Here is a 16,942-nt window from a genome sequence, read left to right as displayed (position 1 = left end):
ACTTATATAATACGTGTATGGTATCAATAAAAGTGACACCTTCTTGAATTGTATAAATGTTATAACAAATTAAGATTGTATTAATATAAATATTATAAAAATGTAAATCTATTTATACAGTATTTTAAATAAAATAACGGCTAAAGTTATTTTCAAGGCTGGGTGGATTTCATTATGTTTATTAATTTGTATTTATTTCACGAAATCCGTGAAATAATTTTAGCCAGTTGTATATTTATGGTAAGATATAAAAAAAGTAATAAAGAATCTACAATGTGGCAGTTTATTGAAATAAAAAGGTGACATAATAACGGCTAATCTTTTATTTAATTATCCTGCTTTGATCCTTGTAATATTGTTCGGGCCTCAGATGCCCTTGGGGTCTGTAGGCAGCTTAGGAAGCAACTATTTTCTGAATAATCAAATTGCTTGGATGCAGCACATTTCAGTTACTTATAAGGCGCTACGCTATTGAGGCTTAGTTTTAAGACAGTAATTAAACAGGAACTTTGTAAAAGAGGTTATTATAAGATTAGTGATTGGTTGGGGTTGGAAGGTCAGATAGGCAGTCGCTTCTGCAAAAAACCGAACCTGTCTAATCTTCAGGTCAGGTAAGCGGACCCTGAAAAATGGGATAATGCTAGGGGGATGACCAGGGTAGTGATTTTTTAGAAGATTTGAATGCATGGGATTAACTGTCTGGGAGCTAATATTACGCAGCTAATTTAGTAAATAGTATAACAAAAGATTTTGTTTTTTTTTTCTAAAAAAAAAAGAACGTTAAGAGCCCTGTGCCGTGGCTTTTCTTGCAGCGTCTTTTCCCCGGCTATACAGGTTGTGAGAAGCTGCAGTAGTTTTAGGCGGATGAGACGTTCGTTATAAAAAAATGACGATTCAAAGTTTAACAATGTTACCTACTGAATAAAGATATTTTTCAATTTGAATACGTTATGTTGAATATAAACTTGAGGGCCCTATCTGACTAAAACACCAAGGTAGCATCACCACAGATGCGCCACCATTTTTGAATTTGTTTACTAAGCGCTACATAGATTTTCAAAGAATTAGAAGCGAATACATACATACATAAACAGCCTTTATACGTCCCACTGCTGGGCTCAATCAACCGGAGGGGGTATGGAGCATACGCCACCGCGCTGCTCCAATGCGGGTTGGTGGAGGTGTTTTTACGGCTAATAGCCGGGACAAACGCACGGCTTAAAATGATTCAAGCCTGAAAAGTCCTTACCAAACAAAGGACAGTCTCACAAAGTGATTTCGACAATGTCGGGAATCGAACTCGGACCTCCAGATCGTGAGCCTAACGCTCTAACCACTACACCACGGAGGCTGTTAAAAGCGAATAGCCGCATTAAATGTTATATTGTTTAACAACAGGCGTTTGAAAGCTGGATGATCCACACCATGGCCAAAATTGGTCGAGTTTCGGATTTACAGTGGTCTTGCAATAACAGTGGGTGGACGATATTTTTAAAACGTTAATGAGCCACGGTAATCTAGTTGAAAGAATGCTTAAAAACTATTATTGTGATTTTTTCTTCATGTGACTTATTATAAATTTGCAACAGAAGGCATTAACTACTTAGCCGGACAAATGGGGAGCGCTGAAAGCTCTCACTCGGTACAAAATTTAAGACAACAGGCCTGATGGTGCCCAGTTGGGCGCGAAACTCAGCTCAGGGCATCGTGCGAGAGGATTAATTTCAAAGATTTAATCGACTCTACTGGGTCGATAGCGGTAAGCGCTGAATGATGGAAATCATCGACCACGCCGGCGGGGTCAGAATTGGGATTCTGAAATGTCGTCGCGACCAGATTGGCCGCCTAGACTAGAGTAATCGGGTCGTCGGGATCGTATATTACGTCCTTCGGGCGCCGATACTTTTCAGTGGCGTTCCTAAGCGGGATGTATTCGGAAGCCGAAACTACCAGGGGATTTAGGTGGTGCGGAGCAGAATCGAATAAACGTTTAGAAGCTAATTTGAGCCGTTGTGCAGTGGTTGGCAGACCAAGATAAATGTGCAGGTTTTCGTGAATGAATCGATTTTGTAAGTATCACCAGTACAGTCGGCGATGGGTTTGAAAGGGGTCTGTGCGAAAACTACCCCTGCATAGATCATAACTATTTGGTCAGTTAACAAACAAACGGAAGTACCGACTACATACATACATACATACATAAAGTCACGCCCGTAATCCCTAATGGGGTGGGCAGAGCCACAAGTAATCAAAGACAATTTGCAGCCACATATGAATGAATGATACAAATATCGATGAATAAAACAAAAAATATATCGTCAACTCTTGGGATTTACGTTCGAAGAATTAGAAACACATTCAATCCCTGTAAACTCCCAAGGGATTTTATTAAATTATTGATTTTAGTTCTCTTTGACATACTGAATACTCGCAAAAATATGAAATCAGCGATAGAAAAGCGATTGAGAGGGATAAAATCTTTTGAAAAATTCGTATAAATTCGTACACTCCTCGCGTTTTACTGGGGTGGATACAGGTAGAACAGTTGTAAGTAAGTACTTACTTACTTACAATTGTAATTAAATAATGTTGGGGATGCCGGGATATTTCTTCTTTACGTTTCTCATTAAAACTCAATATTACTTATTGTTCTTTTATTATAATACTTCTTCTTAAAAATCTTACAACCACGTTCTATAATATTTTCCAGAGAGAGAGCTAAACCAAAGACAATCACTTTTTTATATTATAGAAGTAAAGCGCCATAAAGTATAGCCTATATAATTTAAAGGTTTTGGATGAGTGGACATTGGTCTCAACAAATAATTACATAATCAATTGTAATTGTAAGTACTTATTTAAGTACTTGTTTTTCTTCTTAGTGTATCTATAAGAAGTGTAGTACAATTAGCCACAATTACTATCATCATCTTCCTAGCGTCATCCCACACGGTCGGCTTACCTATCCTGAAAATTTGTCAGGTCCGGTTTTTTTACAGAAGCGACTGTCTATCTAAACTGGTATTAAAAAAATATACGGTCAAATTGAGAACCTCCTCCTTTTTTGAAGTCGGAAAACATGAAACAGTAGGAGTAGGGTTCTATGCTGGGAGGTTTTCTGGCCACGTCTTTCCCTCAGCGATACAGCTTCTCTATATGGTAGTAGTTTTACAGCCTGTTACGTAATATGTAATTTAATTTTTGACGTTCAAAAAGCGCTTACTATGTAAGCTAATTTTGAAGAATAAAAATTTTTGAATTTTCCTCCATATTTATCAATCGTTTGATACACGCACGCCGGTTCATAGAACCATCCAGGAGAAATGAGAGTTATGTGTGTATTCACAAGCATACAATTTCTTTTTGACGTTTACCTATTGTAAATTAGGCTCGGACGTCCAGAAAAAAGGCCCATGTCGACCAGCAAACACGACGACCGCAGATCTGTTTGCCGCGTTAGCACCGGAAATCGAAATCCCATCCCGTGGCCGTTGCACACGCACTATTTGAACAACATTATCCCTGATACAGTTTGCATAGCCTATAAAAATATTGCATTGGACATTAAAAAGGACATTTACCCTATTTACAGGCATACATAAACAGCCGGGAGGAGCCGTGGTGGCCCAGTTGGTGGAACGCTTGCCTCTCGCTTTGAGGTCGCAAGTTCGAATTCAGCACAGGCCTAAACCAATATGTGGAATTTGTTTTCGAATTCATGTTTGGATCATAAATGATTATCACGCGCTCAGCGGTGAAGGAAAACATCGTGAGGAAACCCACATTCCCGAGAAATGCATTTTCGGAGATGTATGACCTAATCTGTATTGGGCTGGTTTTCTCTTCGCGGGTTGGAAAGTCAGACAGGCAGTCGCTTCTGTAAAAACCACTACGACAACTCTACTACTGTTTCTCAAATTCCATAGCCACTTTACGGACAATGTATATTTTATGTGAAAGGCTGCAATTTAACACTACTTTTCGTAAGATACTGCATACAAAAGTATTTTTTGATAAATTTTAATAGCCTAAGGTTTTTAGCTTTCCTGTGATAAGGAAAAATCTCGTTGCATGATAGATACAATACAAAAACTCTTTATTGCAATTAACACATATTAAAATACATTATTATATTATATATTAATATAATAATAATATATATTTGACCTTTTAATATACATACTATCGCGGAATTTCGTTGGTCGTAAAGTTTGCGGTCGAGTGGAGTGCAAAGTTGAAGTATGAACTATATTTGCTGGTACTTGTATGGCGAGCGTTTCGCGCTCAGTTGGCCCTTTCAACCTCTTCTAATCCGTGCTAGTATCTACATTATTATAATGTTTGATGAGAGTGGAAGAAGTGAAAGAAGTATGTCAGGATCGTAGGAAGTGAAATTCCGTAGTCTCTGCCTAGTCCAAAGGGAAAGGGATTGTTTGACGATTAGACACATAAGGTCTTGAATTGTTAATTTATAATTGTATTAATATTTAATTTGTAATTATAATATAAGTAAGTGACTATTTAGGGTATTATACGGATATATTGTAATTTGATGAAATGATATTTTTATTGCTGTTTTAATAAATTTATTGTTTGTAATAAAGGGAAATAGGTTTTTATTTAAGTACGTGACTAATTGTAGATTTGTAGCTTATAGTGTCGACCTTATGGTTATGGTATGGTAGTAAAAAAAAGTAAGTCGCTACTTGAGATCTACTTGCCCAAACAAATGTGGACCGCTGAGGGCTCTAACTCCAGTACAAAGACAACAAGCCGGGGTGCTCATTTGGGCGCGAATCTCTAACGGTGTCGTCCGAGGGAATATTTGTAAGAATTGATCGACTCTAGTGGGTCGATAGCGATAAGCGCTGAATGAAAGAAATCGTTGACCACGCCAGGGCGGTCAGTGTCGGGTTCCTGAATGTTTCTTGTTGAGCTGATTGGCCGCGCTTACGGCTAGAGTAATCGGGTCGTCAGGATCGTTTATTAAGTCCTTCGGGCGCCGATATAGTTCCGTCCCTAAACGGGATGTATTCGGAAGCGGCAACTGCCGGGGGATTTGGGTTGTGAACTTTATAATGTAGGTACTTACTTATAAAAAATCTCCTATAATTTCAATACATTTTACTAGCAAGTATAATGGTATGTATACAGGCTGTAGTGACATCGTACTGAATACTGAGATTTTCAGTTACATACTTTTCCATACTCAGAATCATGGTTTGAATCGTACAAAGTTTTCGTTACGATGTCACTAACACTCTGTATGATGACAAACTAATTAACGTACGAAGTACAGAACACTAGCTAACAATAAGAACAGGGCGACGTTGGTAGCGGGGTCTATCTTGTCACTACTGTTGCAATGGTCCTGGAACATGAAAGAAGACAATACAGTAATAATATCAACACACACGTAAGTACAGCCATACGTACGTAACCAATGCCAGAACCCTCTGGCACCCAGCAGTAACTGTAAGGCCTCAAACTGGATGACAGCGGCAGCGGCGCGGCGGCGGCGGCGGTGCGGGGAGCGGCGCGTTCAAATGCTAAGATTCATATTGAAGTGTTCTCGATGGCAGCGGCGCGGCGAGCGGGGTACGAGCGGTGCGCTCTAGTCGAGCGGTGTCTCTGCGTTTGAAACTCGCCTTTTTGTTTCCTTTGTTCATTATAGGGATTCAGATCTTCTTTTGCCCATAATAAATCGTACGAAACAAAAGAACTACAATCGAAAATGCGTTGTCGCCGTTTCGACATCGCGTTCATTTGAGACACAACTCTATACCGCCGCAACACCGCGCGATCTGCCCGCTGGCATCGAGAACGGAACAGCGGCCGCTGCGCCGCTCCCTGCGCCGCTATCGCCGCCGCGCCGCTGCCGCTGTCTTCCAGTTTGAGCCCTAAGTACTATTCAGAGGCGGACGACAGGAGTCCTAGTATGGCTTTGTAATAGACTACTCTGGGCGCCATCCCACTCGCGTCAGAGTACTGCGGGGCGGAAGGCAAGAGAATGCCGCTACACCGACAAGAGCGTGGCTCTTAAATTAGTGATGATGACGGACGTATGGGTATTAGTGACACCGTCACTAAATCTTTGACGGGTGAAATCAATTTCTATATTATACAATTTTTATAAATTATTTACAGTTCCATAATTTTGCGACGAAAAATTCTACATACTTCGGTGTCACTAATATTCTGTATCCTAAAAATATTATTGAACATATTTTTTAAGTACTTATGTTTTTTTATAAGCGTTTCGACAAAGAGCAAGGTTGTTTTATTTTATTTTTATCTTATTATACATTTTTATGTCCTTTATTTGGTTTGGTTTGCAGGTTTGAATCACCTGGTTGTCTGGAAAAGTAAGATGATTCCGTGCTTTGGAGGTCAAGCCCTTAGTCTCGGCTATTAGCCGTAAAAACACCTCCAGTAGTGCAGCATCGTAGTGGAGTTTTCTCCATGCCCCCTCCGGTTGATTGAGGGGAGGCCTGTGCCCAGCAGTGGGACGGATATAGGCTGTTTATGTTGTAGATTTGGCTCTTCACTTGAGAAAACTCACTGTGAAGCACTGGCATACAGTCTCGAGGTGGTCGCTGTTGTCGGCTCTATAGCACTCGCGGTGGTGTCGGACCCAGCCACAACCGCGAGTCACGCGCACCTCCGAGTCCTGACGACTGTGGAAGACTGCAATCAAAACAAATATACCTTTGCGGACCCAACTAAATGATGAGCTAGTTCCGCTCACATGCAACAGATGGCGCCACATTCAATAGCACACCCTCGCCGGCAAACTTTATTGCACACACATACATGAAACATTTTAAAAAACATACACAAGAAAGATAACAGCATAATTAGCGGCCTTACTGCTCTACAGGTATTTCTTCCAGGCGACCAGCGGGCTTAGCACCGTAAATACAAAATTGTTGTAAATACGTTTTTATTTTGCGGTCCCCATTTGTGGTAACCCAGTTAGTAGAACGCTTGCCTCTCACTTTGAGGTCGCAAGTTCGAATCCAGCATAGGCCTAAACCAATGATCGTCGAAATTGTTTTCGAATTTATGTTTGAATCATAAATGATTATCACGTGCTCAGCGGTGAAGGAAAACATCGTGAGGAAACCCACATTCCCGAGAAATATATTTTCGGAGGTATGTCACCTGACCTGTATTGGACTGGATTTCCCTTCGCGGGTTGGATCAGACAGGCAGACAGGCAGTCGCTTCTGTAAACCGGAGCTGTCAAATGTTCAGGTTAGGTAGCGGACCCTATGAGAAACGGGATAATGCTGCTAAGTGCTTACTGGTCTGAACAATCTTCCTGCAGAAGAAGTTGACGGCGACGGGGCTGGGGATGGCGGTCTCGCACTGTACCACTGGGATCATCCGGCCGCGGAGCTCGTCATCCAGGGCAGCCAGGTCGATACACGCAGAATTGTTGGCACTGTTACAGTAGTAACAGTGGATACATGACGCTGGAAATTCACAGACAATAAGGCACTAACAACCAATAAACAAATAGACTCAACACTACGGTCTGACATTGTCCATTTTGTTAATGTTGATTGATATCCTATTTTTTTTTATTTATTATTTCTATTTTCACATGGACATTGCTGTATTTTTTTTAAGTTTTATTACATATTTTATAACAAGTAATCAAAGACATCTTGCAGCCACTGTTGATACGATGTCGTAAGCTGGATATGATAAACCTTATGGTGATAACGGATCAGCCTATCACCCATAACATTAGTCCATCATGTTAGAGGACACAATCCCTCTGTCGGTTTTTACGTCATGCCCGGGAAGACAAGCAGCTGAACGTGTTCTTGGTTTTTAATTTGCTCCCAGAACAGCATAGGAGCATTTTAAGTTTTATTATTGTTGACATTGAAGTAATATTTCATCATCATCAGCCCATTAACGTCCTCACTGCTGGGGCACGGGCCTTCCCTATGGATGGATAGGGAGATTGGGCCCTAAACCATCACGCGGGCCCAGTGCGGATTGATGGTTATTAACGACTGCTAATTCAGCCGGGACCAACGTCTTAACGTGCCTTCCGAAGCACGGAGGAGCTCGAGATGAAACTTTTTTTTTCTGTGGTCACCCATCCTATGACCGGCCTTTTGCGAAAGTTGCTTAACTTCAACAATCGCAGATCGAGCGCGTTTACCGCTGCGCCACCGAGCTCCTCAAGTAATATTTACATTATAATAATTATTCTAAATTTCATGTATTAATCTCGCATGATTATGATTTATTTTTAAGCTGACATTTATATCCTTACAATTGTGATATCTAAATTGTAATTTCGTGATATATTTATTTTGTAAGACATTCCAACACAATGTATATTGTTTACAGAATAAATGAAATTGAATTTAATTGAATTGACTCGCATTCGATTCCCGTTAGGGACATTGTCGGAATCACTTTGTGAGACTGTCCTTTGTTTGGTAAGGATATTGCAGATTCCGTACTTCGGGGGGACGTTAAGCCGTTGGCCCGGGATAGTAGCCATAAAACACCTCCACCAACCCACAGTGGCTCAGCGTGGTGGAGTATAGAGAGTACGCTCCATACCCCCTCCGGTTGATTGAGGGGAGGCCTGTGCCCAGCAGTGGGACGTATATAGGATAGTTATGTAATAATGGGGGGGGTGGGGGTATTTAATATCATTATTAAATACCCCAACTCATGTTTATTATCTTGCGTTCCTATTAAACATACATAATTCGACAGGAATTCTGTAATTTCCAACAACATACTTTCGGACAATCGGGTGATCAGCCTGCAATGGCCTAAGCAAACTTGGGATCACATAGTGATTTTTGTGATGTGACCCACCGGTGCTCGAATCCGGGACCTCCGGATCGTGAGCCCAACTCTCTACTACTGGACCACGGAGACCATTAAAAAGAATACTTACATTTATAAACTAAAGAGAGAAGGAATACGATGATGCAAAATACTTTCTTCATCATTGTTTTGATCTGAAAAAAAATTATATTAGGTATGAGCCGTGGTTAACGCTGGAAAAATGCTTGGCTTTTATTATGAACCCTGTGCCGTGTTTATCAAAACTTGTAAGTCTACACGTTTACAAGCTACAAGTTACTCACAAATACTTGTAAATTACATTTATCAAAAAAAGTAGAGGAATTGTAAAATATACTTGTGAAATAAATGTTGACACTTGCAACATGTATTTTACATGTGTAGTTTTGATAAACGCGTTAATCAGTTAACAGTGTTACATTAGTGTTGAAATATCAGGAGTCTCATATCCCTGATTAATACGGTAAGAACCCGGTATTGGTGCTAATTCCTGTAAATACCATCTAATTTTATTTAAAGTTATATCTGTCATTTTCTTATCCGCCGAAAAGGAAAGGGACGGGTAATCGACAAGCATAAAATTTATGGAACACACGTCAATTTTAAGCACAAATCTAAACCAACCGTCTAAAAATTTTACATCCGTCAATAACCCGACACAGTTAAGTAGACAGCACGTCAAACGGATTGCATAACAGCGACGTACCTTTTTGATTCGCCCGGGTTATTCATTCATTTACTCATTCTTCCTAAAATTAAGAGCTGTCCGTCCCTTTCCTTTTCGACGAATATGAAAATGACGGATATAACTTAAAATAAAATTAGGCGGTGTCTGCAGGGATTGGGACCATTATGTGTTTTAATATTATGATAATAAGGCGATTTTCACACTGACCCGCATGATGCAGCGTAGCGCGTGGATGCGTGTTCTTCCGTTGCTTGTAAGTATCTCCGTTTGTATAGAAAACACGTACGGTCTGACACACAGAAAATGCATCCGCATGAACGCGCGTGGACGTATTTTCTGTGTGTCGAAGATTCTTACAAGCAACGGAAGAACACGCATCCACGCGCTACGCTGCATCATGCGGGGCAGTGTTAGAATCGCCTAACAGCGTAAACCTGAAACAAGATAGGATCAGAGTACAACATAAACTGCCTATATACGTCCCACTGCTGGGTACAGGCCCCCCCTCAATCAACCGGAGGGGGTATGGAGCATACTCCACCACGCTGCTCCACTGCGGGTTTTTTTTTTTTTTTTTTTTTTTTTTGGCGTGACTTATTGTAGATTTGCCGCAGATGGCATTAACTACTTGGCCGGACAAATGGGGAGCGCTGAAGGCTCTCACCCGGTACAACGTTTAAGACAACAGGCCTGAGGGTGCCCAGTTGGGCGCGAACCTCGGCTCAGGGCGTCGTCTGAGAGGAAAAATATTTGAAAGAATTAATCGACCCTAGTGGGTCGATAGCGATAAGCGCTGAATGAGGGAAATCGTCGACCACGCCGGCGGGGTCGGTATCGGGGTCCTGAAGTGTTTGGTGTCGCGAGCTGATTGGCTGCCTCTATGGCTAGAGTAATCGGGTCGTCGGGATCGTATATTACGTCCTTCGGACGCCGATACTTTTCAGTACCGTCCCTAAGCGGGATGTATTCGGAAGCCGCAACTACCAGGGGATTTGGGTGGTGCGGAGCAGAATCGAAAAAACGTTTGGAAGCTAATTTGAGCCATTGGGCAATGGTTGGCAGACCTAGGTCAATGTGCAGATTTTCATTGCGAAGGAACCACGGAGCTCCCGTGGCTTTCCGCATGAAACGATTTTGTATTACCTGTAGACGGTGGATTTGAGAGGGACTCGCATGAGCGAAAACTACCCCTGCATAGGTCATGATCGGACGGATGCAAGTCGTGTAGATTTTCACCTTATTCCTAAGGGACAATTTACTTCGCTTGTTAAGGAGACAATGAAGACGGCCCATTACAAACGCGGCGCGATCGCGCACACGTTTGATATGGGCCTTGAAAGTAAGACGTCTATCTAAGACTACGCCGAGATATTTGACTTGCTCCTCCCAAGGGATCGGCTTGCCAAACATCTTAATGATTTTAAGTTGACGGCGTGACCGTGGCGTGTTATAATAGCCCTTTGAAAAGTACACCGCTGCACTTTTCTCCGGGTTTACCTCGATTCTCCATTTGCGAAACCACTTGCCCAAGGCATTGGCCGCGCGTTGGAGGATTCCGGTCATCATAACTCGACCACGGCACGAAGAATAGATGGCTGTATCATCCGCAAATAAAGCTAATTCGGTATTAGGGGATTTGGGAATGTCACTAGTATACAATGAAAATAGTAAAGGGGAGAGGACGGAGCCTTGTGGGACTCCGGCATGTATCGGGTGCGGTGACGAGAGCGTCCCTTCTACGCGGTAGCGAAAGGTTCGATTTGAGAGGAAGTCTCGTATGATGTGCACGAGACGGTCTGGCACTCCCAGTGAATAAAGCTTGTAGATCAAGCCGTTGTGCCAGACTTTGTCGAACGCTTTCGCCACATCGAAGAAAAGCGCTCCCGTAGCGACAGGTTTTTTTAAGTTTAATCTACTGGAGATATGTTCAACAATACGGTGCACTTGTTGAACGCAGGAGTGTTTGGTTCTAAAACCAAACTGCTCTGGTGGAATAAGACTATTGGATTCGGCGTAGTCCCGTAATCTGGCAAATATGAGACTGCGGGTTGGTGCAGGTGTTTTTACGGCTAATAGTCGGGACCAACGGCTTAACGTGCCTTCCGAAGCACGGAATCATCTTACTTTTTCGGACAATCAGGAGATTCAAGCCTGAAAAGTCCTTACCAAACAAAGGACAGTCTCACAAAGTGATTTCGACAATGTCCCCATCGGGAATCGAACCCGGACCTCCAGATCTTGAGCCTAACGCTCTAACCACTAGACCACAGAGGCTGATCAGAGTACAAGAAAGAACAATTTAGAAAAGAAAAGAAGCCAGTGTCGTTACTTTAAAAGTTTCTTGACATTTCTTCTCCTCAGCCATAACACCTTGCGAAATGACGTAAATTCAAAAACGTAACTTTGACCTTCAACAAGCTTACCCATGATAATTACGTTGAATAAATGATTCTGATTTTACTATTAAAGAGTTTTTACAACGGGAATACTCCCACTTTGCCAACATTCCCTGGATCAGCATATTACTCAATACAATACAAGTTTGACTTCTACAATTTGAGCTTCACCCGCCCCCAAAAGGATTAATAATAAATACCCTTTTGTATTTATTCATAATGGATTTCCACAAAGTAACGCCTGTACCTATCTAAGTATTTAACAACAGAGGGGATTATTTATTAGTGTTAGTGAGTGAAGTTAACAGCCTCTGTGGTTAGAGCGTTAGGCTCACGATCTGGAGCTCCGGGTTCGATTCCCGACGGGGACATTGTCGAAATCACTTTGTGAGACTGTCCTTTGTTTGGTAAGGACTTTTCAGGCTTGAATCACCAGATAGTTCGAAAAAGTAAGATGATTCCGTGCTTCGGAGGGCACGTTAAGCCGTTGGTCCCGGCTATTAGCCGTAAAAACACCTCCACCAACCCGCATAGGAGCAGCGTGGTGGAGTATGCTCCATACCCCCTCCGGTTGATTGAGGGGAGGCCTGTGCCCAGGAGTGGGACGTACCTATATAGGCTGTTTATGTTATGTATAAGGGTGAGTAACGGTGAGTGCCTTACGTAATATATAGGACTCTTCTATCGTGTGTGTGTGGTGTCAGGGTTACTATTGAGCCGCCAAAGGCCCCTGACATGACTCATATAACGACTACGTACTTACATCAGTAAGTAGTAACCGGGACCAATGGCTTAACGTGCCTCCCGAAGCACGGATCGTCTTCTTTCGGAAAATCAGGTGATCAGCCTGCAATGTCCTAACCAAACTAGGGACCACAAAGTAATTTTTGTGATATGTCCCCACTGGGAATCGAACACAGGACCTCCGGATCGTGAGGCCAACGCACAACCACTAGACCACGGAGGCCGTTAATACATACACAGGTAATAATACATAAGTGACATATATACGACTGTTCCTTCCTCCACTTTCATCAATCGTTTCCAAACACGCACATATAGGTACGTATATTAGTCTACGAAATGTGATAACAATTATATAAGTATTACAATTTTATACAAAAAATAATATTAGAACATAAATACTACTTATATTAAGTATATTATTTTACTCCAGTTGTTTATCTTCCCTCTACCCGCTTTCATTGTACTAGTCAATTTTGCTAACGTCAAAAGGAATAAAAGGGTTTAAAAATTTTTCAATACGGAATGGTTTTTAATAATCCTTCCGGTGCTAAAAGCACGTTTAAGACTGATTCGTGGCTTTAATAAATAAAGTATCGGGGCGGCTGAGGCGTACGTTATGTACAAAATGATTATTCAAAGTGTAACTATGTTACCTACTGAATAAAGGCATTTTTGAATTTGAGGGATACATTTTTAGTAAATAAATATGTATTATATTGAGTATTTATTAATTGTATGTACGTATAGAGTAGTATCATGAGGATCTCGGTGGCGCAGCGGTAAACGCGCTCGGTCTGCGATTGTTGAAGTTAAGCAACTTTCGCAAAGGCCGGTCATAGGATGGGTGACCACAAAAAAGTTTTCATCTCGAGCGCCTCCGTGTTTCGGAAGGCACGTTAAAACGTTGGTCCCGGCTGGATTAGAGTCGTTAATAACCATCAATCCGCACTGGGCCCGCGTGATGGTTTACGGCCCGATCTCCCTATCCATCCATAGGGAAGGCCCGTGCCCCAGCAGTGGGGACGATAATGGGCTGATGATGATGATGATAGAGTATTAATTATAGTAACATTAGTTTAATTTTAGGTATTTATTTCTTGTTGCACCATCCCGTATCCAAGTTTAGTAAACGTTTTTTTCTAGGGTAGTAAGGCCGCCGAAATTGTACTGTATTAATGCGTTATGTCTGATTGTTGAAATTTAGTTCTGTGTAATAAGGTATATTTGATTTGATTTGACCTGTGTCACTAAGACCCCATGGTGGCGTCACCACAGTTGCGCAGTTGTTAATGTATGCTGTTGTATAAAAGATAAGTACTTCACAAAGGTACCAGATCTAAAAGGACATTCAGTCCAACCCAACAACAACTTTAACCTACTTATATATAAAAACATAAACATCCTACACGACGTATATACGTCTGACTGCTGAGCACATGCCGGCCCTCAATCAACCGGAAGGGGTATGGAGCATACTACACCACGCTGCTCCACTACGGTTTGGTGGATGAGTTTTACAGCTAATAGCCGGCACCAACGGTATAATGTGCTCTCCGAAGCGTGGAATCATGTTACTTTTTCGGACAATCAAGTGATTCAAGACTGCAAAGTCCAACAAACAATGTCGCCATCGGGAATCCAACCCGGACCTCCAGATCGTGAGCCTAACGCTCTAACCACTAGACCACTGAGGCTGTGGAAACCCATATATAAAAAAAATAATTGCTTTTCGTTAGTCTCACTAAAACTCGAGAACGGCTGAACCGATTTGGCTAATTTTAATCTTCAAATATTCATGGAAGGCCAGGGAAGGTTTAAACGGTGATAAAATATGGTTTAAAGTGTGATAGGAAGTTCAGTGAGACATATAGTAATAAATAAAATACACTTACAAAATTACGCAATATTCCGACTTAAAAAAAACACTCAATTATTATTTAGACCAAATAATACTTTAAGTACCAAATGTAAACACTGATAATTTTAAGGAAATGGTATAAAAAATAGAACAATATAGACCACTACATTTGTCCGTCAGTAAGTAACTACTGGGCTTTGTAAACATATGATAGTGTCGTCGACTTTGTTTAATTATAGTGCGTCATAATATACTTGATCCTTTACGTATATTTTTACTTATTTAGACATATTTAACAGCCTCCATGGTCTAGTGGCTAGAGCGTTGAAAGAAGAAAGAAAGAAAGAAAAAATATTTATTCGACATACTTATTGTTTTAACATAATTAACATAAAATAATACAGTTATGAATGTATGCCGAAACGGTTCCACCTCAGCATAATGCCATAGCCTCGACTAAGGCGGTGATTTTCAGTTGAAACCGGTAACACATTAAACAAAAAATGGACACGAAGTCTAAGCACATTTTGTAATTTTCTAATTAATTACATATTTTAAATGAATGTGCTGAAAGTAAAAATATTTTTTTAATAAAAAGTATTCGTGTATGTGTGTATGTTTGTATTCTTATATGACAGTATTTAGTATGTAGTGCAAGATATACAAACAGGTATCTCAGATAAATATTTTATATTAGGTATTAGAATAAATTGAATAAATAGAATAAGTTGGAGGTTCGGGTTCGATTCCCGATGGGGACATTGTCACAATCACTTTGTGAGATTGTCCTTTGTTTGGTAAGGATTTTTCAGGATTGAATCACCTGATTGACCGAAACAGTGTTAGTGACATTGCAATGAATACTAAGGGGGATGATTCAGACCATGATTCTGAGTTAATCAATCAATCAATCAATAATACTTTATTGCACAACAACAAAACAAAGGACATAAACATACGAATAAAACATAAGCACAATAGGCGGCCTTATTGCTAAACAGCCAGGCAACCTTAGGGTGAAAGAAGATTATTCATTGGAGCACGGGCTGGTGCAATAAACATCTAATGATACCAACATAACAAAAAAAAAGAATAATAAATAATATATACTTATTTGTTAATATCAAATGGAATTCTCTAACGTTAAAGTATAGAATTCATAATAGTTTAAATAAACTAAAACAAAAAATCATCAATTTTGCGACAGAAAATAATGAGCTGAATCATCCCTCTCAGTATTCATTACGATGTCACTTACACCCCGTACGAGTACGTACAGGTAGCCATACAAGAACGTATGGACATTAGTGATAAGTACCGTAACGAATACTGAGGGGGATGATTCAGGCCATGATTCTGAGTTCACAACAGGTGGAATTTCCTCTCGGAAAATTCATGAAATATATTTCTATTTTATAAATAAATATATTTTGCGACGGTAAATTCTTCTTGATACCAAATGAGATGTCATTTGGTATCAAGAAGAATTTACCGTAAAATATATTTATTTATAAAATAGACAATAGATAGTAATATCGTAACGACATGTTAGACGATGGTCTAAATCACCCTAAAGTATTCGTTACGATATTACTAACACCCTGTATAGACTAAAGCCAGAGAGGGAGCGCGCTCAGAATCTGTCTCTCTCTAGTGAGATTTTTGTATGAAGTGTCCTGGGTGTGTCTTCGGTGACACTCGGTCGGTTCGGTGATTGTCCAAAAAGTAAAAAGATCTGTGCTTCGGAAGGCACGTTAAGCCGTTGGTCCCGGTGATTACTTACTGAAGTAAGTACGTAGTCGTGACATGAGTCATCTCAGGGGCCTATGGCGGCTCAGTAATAACCCTGACACCAGGGTTGATGGGGTTGATAATTCACCTCACAATCCACACGATAGAAGTTGTCATAATGTTTGTTTCTGAATGAATGTTTAATTATAATTAGGTACCTTCAGGGTCCACTGCGCATTGCGGTGTGTGACTAAATGAAATGTGTTTGCTTTGTCAAGGACAACTTTAGTTACATTCGACTGAAAAACTTCTCTTTGTTTTGTACGAAAACACCAGCGGCGCCTTAGCCAAGTAACTTACTACAGAAGATTTTTATTAGGATTGCATGTGATAAGTATTTTATCACTTAAATTCGGTGACGCCAATTATTTCCAACTAACGACATAAGATACCGTTTTGTGAATCAAATCGAATGGTAAATGAGTTCGTTAGTGGTTTTCATGAAAACCAATGGAATTTGGTCATCCATGAACTTACTGAGCGATCATCCCTTTTTATTCAGGGGGATGAGGTTAGCGCAGGACAGGATACACAATGGAGGAGGTTTGTACCCAACAGTGGGATTATGCGGTCTGATTGTTAATGATGATTATTCAGGGGTACACTATGTTACCT

General features: G+C 40.7%; 1 protein-coding gene across 1 annotated transcript; it reads right to left on the bottom strand.

Moving 5' to 3' along the window:
• Window positions 1-5,109: 5,109 nt before the first annotated feature.
• On the bottom strand, window positions 5,110-14,694 carry LOC126375588 (uncharacterized). The gene is made up of 5 exons (XM_050022590.1): window positions 14,571-14,694; window positions 8,939-9,002; window positions 7,308-7,478; window positions 6,563-6,687; window positions 5,110-5,371 (listed from the first exon to the last, which is right to left on the bottom strand). The coding sequence occupies exons 2-5, from the start codon at window positions 8,991-8,993 to the stop codon at window positions 5,282-5,284; spliced, it is 441 nt and encodes a 146-aa protein (XP_049878547.1). The 5' UTR covers window positions 8,994-9,002; window positions 14,571-14,694; the 3' UTR covers window positions 5,110-5,281.
• Between the last annotated feature and the right edge of the window lie 2,248 nt (window positions 14,695-16,942).

The sequence above is a fragment of the Pectinophora gossypiella genome, chromosome 19 (assembly GCF_024362695.1).
Source record: "Pectinophora gossypiella chromosome 19, ilPecGoss1.1, whole genome shotgun sequence".
Taxonomy (NCBI): Eukaryota; Metazoa; Arthropoda; class Insecta; order Lepidoptera; family Gelechiidae; genus Pectinophora; species Pectinophora gossypiella.
This window is presented reverse-complemented; position numbering and strand designations above follow the sequence as displayed.